Source organism: Polypterus senegalus, chromosome 2 (genome assembly GCF_016835505.1).
Source record: "Polypterus senegalus isolate Bchr_013 chromosome 2, ASM1683550v1, whole genome shotgun sequence".
In the NCBI taxonomy this organism is placed as follows: Eukaryota; Metazoa; Chordata; class Cladistia; order Polypteriformes; family Polypteridae; genus Polypterus; species Polypterus senegalus.
Genome location: NC_053155.1, coordinates 286,141,373 through 286,146,479, shown reverse-complemented (window position 1 = coordinate 286,146,479; position 5,107 = coordinate 286,141,373). Strand labels below are relative to the sequence as shown.

At 36.3% G+C, this 5,107-nt stretch overlaps 1 protein-coding gene across 1 annotated transcript; it reads right to left on the bottom strand.

The window, feature by feature from the left end:
* Window positions 1–2,215: 2,215 nt before the first annotated feature.
* Window positions 2,216–3,193, bottom strand: LOC120524597 (olfactory receptor 6N1-like). Its single transcript, XM_039746427.1, has one exon. It carries the CDS (start codon window positions 3,191–3,193, stop codon window positions 2,216–2,218), a length of 978 nt encoding a protein of 325 aa, XP_039602361.1.
* Window positions 3,194–5,107: the final 1,914 nt, after the last annotated feature.

The following is a 5,107-nucleotide window of genomic DNA, read 5'->3' as shown; positions in this document are numbered from 1 at the left end:
CTCTTTTTGCTCGGGTTGCAGGCCATCACAGCTGCGCCTCCAGGTCTCTTTCACCACCGTCAACCTGTCAGCCTCCCCCGACACCGGCTGTTGGACCAAGGACTGTGGCTGTACATCTCCCCTGGTGTTGATGACAGGGTGCACAGGGACAGGCGGGTCCACCTGGGGTATGTCCTCCATCTGATGGGTCCCGCTGCTTTCGGCGCCGCTGGGGGTGAGCTTTGGGACTGCGCAGGTCGGACCATCTGCACCATGGGACCCCCCGGGAACTGTAGTGTGTTTTTCCCCAAGTCCAGTACACACCGAGCTGCCCTTAGAAAGTCTAGGCCTAATATGCACTCATCCTGTACAGCTGCAATCCACACCTTAAAGTCCACTACTAGGCCACCTACCCGGATGTTCACCAGCCCCCGCCCCAGCATGGGAGTTAAATCCCCCGTCACAGTTCGAAGCTTGACGGATGTGGCTTCCAACTGCGTCCCTGCTGGAATCATGTCGGGTCTAAGGAGCGTGGCAGTGGAGCCCGTATCTATTAGAGCTACACAGAGCGCCCCCTTCAGGGTGATAGGGACATGGCAGAAGTCCCCAACATGAGTCCAGCCGACGACCCTGATCCATTCCGCGCCGTCGTCTGCTTCTGGGGAAAGCTGAGCCATACTTTCCCGGCTTTGCAAGTAGGCTCTATCCCCCGACGGACCCACGGAGTATTTACAGTGTTACAATATTTAATGCTGATTAGTATACATTTAGGCAATGTAACAAAAAAAAATAATCTTTTGTCAAATGTAAAAACATTTGACTATTAGAGAATGTCAGAACCAGAAAAATTGTTAATCTTGTTTTTCTCATGGTGCCAAGGGCTGCTCTGTGCAGACTGTCCTAAAGATTTAGAAATTAGGTTAAAATGGGAATCTAAAGTGTAGTGTAAGTGTGTAAACATTACACACCTTCCATTGTTGTTTCTTGACTTACTTAACCTTCCTTGACCTGATGCTTCTGTTATGAACAATAATTGGATTAAAAGGGTTTAGGGTATGAATGGATAGATATACAAGGGATGTTCAAAAAGATTCCGCACTTTTTTTAACTCAATTTATTAAGAATTTTAAAAACAAATGACATCACTTTTCTACATAGCCACCTTCATTTGCGATGCAATTGTCCCAGTGTCGTAACAACTTTGTAATACCCCATTACTACTCCTTCCACCTTCACCATTTCCAATGAAAATATAAAAGTGTGGAAGATTTTTGAACATCCCTCGTACAAATGTTCACAGCCACATTAAGTTTATATACTTTGTCTTCCTTACATCAGTGTATTAAGAGAAATACGGGCAATTAGAAATTCAACATAAATATTTTTATTGACAAAAATGCAGTTTTTCAAATTTAAACTCAAAATGTAACAAGCAGGAACATAATTTCTTTATATGCATTAAGTTTCAGAGAAAAAAAAACTATACAGTATTACACACATTTTATTATAAGTGAAAGCTGAACCACCTTCCTTAATGTAATGACCCCTGCATATTTTTTATATTTACTTTCAGATTTTGAAAACATAGCAGTACTAATAGACTTTTTAACATTATTTGATTGTTGTTTATTTTCATTTGCCTCATTTATTACATATTAGCCTCAAAAATATTTGTTAATCAAGAAAAAAAACAATACTACTTTTTATATCAACAGTTTAAGCAAAAATTAATGATGACAAATTTCTTAACATATACTAACTCTAAAAATACAGACTCTAATACTGAACACTTTATAACTTTCACTCAAATAACAGGCTATTTATATAGCAAGTCATCTTATTAAGGCAGACACTTTTTTGCATATTATTTAAAATTATTACCATTAAAAATCTTATAATCAATAAGTAAGAAGTTAAAAACAAAGCTTAAAGAAATTACATGGTGGCCATTTGTAAAAGTTAACACTTTACACTTTTTGGCTGTTTCTCCACAGCCTTAAAACAAAAATGAACTGATTGAGTGTGGGATTGTGAAGACATTTATCTCTACATCCTGATGTAATTGTAATCAGTTGTTTTAGATTTTCTCTCTGTAAATCATAAATATAATAAATGGAAACTAATTCACCAGGATTTTTAGATAACAGTAATAATCATTAGTCAGAGACAATCGTAAAGGTAGCCATTATTTCTTAATAGAATTTTAAGCAGTTTGAAATCATTGATTGTTTGACCACTAATGTATTAATGATTTTGTTTTTCTCCTTCTAAACTGCTTTTTGATTTGCTCCATTATTTCTTCGGTTTTTAGAGTGTATACAATAGGATTTAGAAGAGGAGGAAGAGTTGCCGATAAAGTTGTGTTAATTATTCGGACATCTGTGTCAATAAACTGAGTTGACATTACAGTAAGGTAGGTCCCAAGCAGAGGTAAGTAAAATATTGCCACTAAGATTAAGTGAGCAGTGCAGGTTTTAAACGTTTTCCATTTTCCCTCAGCAGATGCAATCTTCATCACAGCAACTATAATACATGCATACGAAAGTATGATAATAATCAAAGGTATAAAAATAAACCCAAAACTAAAACTCGTAGATATATTAATATTGGCAGAAATATCATTGCATGCCAATATATACACTGGCCTATAATCACAAAAATAACTATTTATAACTGTGGATTTGCAGAATGACAAACGTGTGATTAAATTAACTCCAAACACTGTAAACACAAGAGGAATTGCCCAAGAAATTACTATAATTATTATCATCCTAGTGTTTGTGTTGATTGTATGACAGTGTAATGGAAAACATATGGAAATGAAGCGGTCATATGCAAGAACGGCAAGAGTAAATGATTCCATTGCAGAGAAATAGTGTACAAAAAACATCTGCGCTAAACAGGATTCATAGGAAATAAATTTTGAATTCATAAGAAATGCATCAACACATTTAGGAATTATTGCTGTGCTGCAACTTATGTCTACAACTGACAAAGTAAATATAGCGATATACTTTGGTGTGTGAAGATTATCTACAAACAAAATAATTGACATAAGAATGATGTTTGAAAAGACAGTCGCAATATACACAAAAAGCAAAAATATAAAATAATAATGAGTATTTTGCAATGAATTGAATCCTTTAATATAAAAACCAAGTGGTCTCACAAATGTAGCATTTAAGTCAGTTACTCCCGAAACCTGAGAAGCCATGTTGACATCTTGTGGTTGAGTAGTACAATAACCTGTAAACAATAAACCAAATAGAATTGCTTGTTAAATTTTAAAACATTATAAGTCAGAAAAAGTAACCTATAATCTAGCCTAGTTGTGATGATATTATTTGAAACAAACTAAGATATATCAGAAGATGTAACAGGAACAAAAGGCAATCCTGATTTTTGTGAAATTTAGTGTTTTTATGAAAATTAAAACTTCTCAATTTATGAACAAATTATTGACACAGTAAAATATAAATGTGCTAAAAATTGGCTGGACAGCAAATATATAATCAGAGCACTTCAGCTATTACTGAAAAACATAACATACCTTATTTAACTCCGTGTATGGGAAGTTTCTTTCACAGCTCTGTCTCCAAACACTTTCTCCATCTTTTATTTTAAAGCCTTTAAAGGTCCTCAGTAGAGTTTGAAATCTCACGGGAGTAACACTAAGCACATTAAACACACACATTTCAAACTGTATAACCTGAGGGCTACATTTTGAGTGATGCAAGAATAATTATGTTGAAATGTCTTGTTAAAGGGTGGCGCAGTGGTTAGTGCTGCTGCCTCGCAGTTAGGAGACCTGGGTTCACTTCCCGGGTCCTCCCTGCATGGAGTTTGCTCGTTCTCCCCATGTCTACGTGGGTTTCCTCCCAAAGACATGCAGGTTAGGTGCATTGCTGATTCTAAATTGTCCCTAGTGTGGGTGTGTGTGCACTGTGGTGGGCTGGTGCCCTGCCTGGGGTTTGTTTCCTGCCTTGTGCCCTGTGTTAGCTGGGATTGGCTCCAGTAGACCCCCATGATCCTGTAGTTAGGATATAGCAGGTTGGATAATGGATGGATGGATATCTTGTTAAAGGAGTAACTGTTTTATTTTCCATAAAAAAGGAACAATAAAGTGGTAGACATACTGTAAACAGTTATTTATGGAGACTTAATTTTTAGTATATCTTATGATTATTTTATCTCTTCAATAAAGGTTACAGAATGTTGCACTAATTTAAATACAGAGTTTACTGTATATTTTAAAAAATATATATATGTAAAAAATGAACTGAGAAAGAATTTATTGTTAATGGATGAATAAGGTTTGGAGGAACATTTGTTTTGTTTCAGAGTGCTAGAATTGGGCCAATTTGATATGAAAAAGCAGCCACACTTTGATCCTAAGAAAGTGCTGTGACTTCCAGGCTCTTAGTTTTCAGCATGTTCTGTCATTGGATAACTGCACTAGTCACATGCTATGTGACTTTCAATTCCCTGATTTCAGTTGGTATTAAAGTAAACCTGTGATTAATTTCAAGTATTTTCTGTCACAAATCAAGGTGATTTTGATATCTGACCACTTCTTATTTATTTCAGGCACTGTGCGACATTCTGAACTTGAACTTTCAAGTTTCTCTGCATCTCTGTCACTCGATCAACTTCCTTATGTTGTTTATGTCACAGTTTAAACCAACAAATAATAAGTTTTTCTTTGCCTCTACTTGGTATTCGCTGAAATTCTTTTCACAGAACACAATACATAAGGGGCTATTTATATGATTTGCATATTCAAAGAGGCATAATTCTGGGAGGAGTCTGGCAGGCGTGTGCATGTGAGTACTTTTCACGCTAACCGGGATTTATGTAGCGGAACAACGTGGATGTTGGTATATGCACAGATTTATTCATCAGGATTTTTTTGTGCGTATGTACATTTCCGCTTTTGCCTGTACGCCTTGTTTAAGTTTGAATTCCACATATGGCATTATGCATGAGGCCTCTGGATAGGTCTTCAGCTACACTGGAATTAACATCTAATACTGCAAAAATAATTACACAGTTTTAACTGATCAGAACTTATTAGACCCATGAAGATTTTTAAATCGAAATTTAAGAGTATATTCCTTCTTCTCACCAG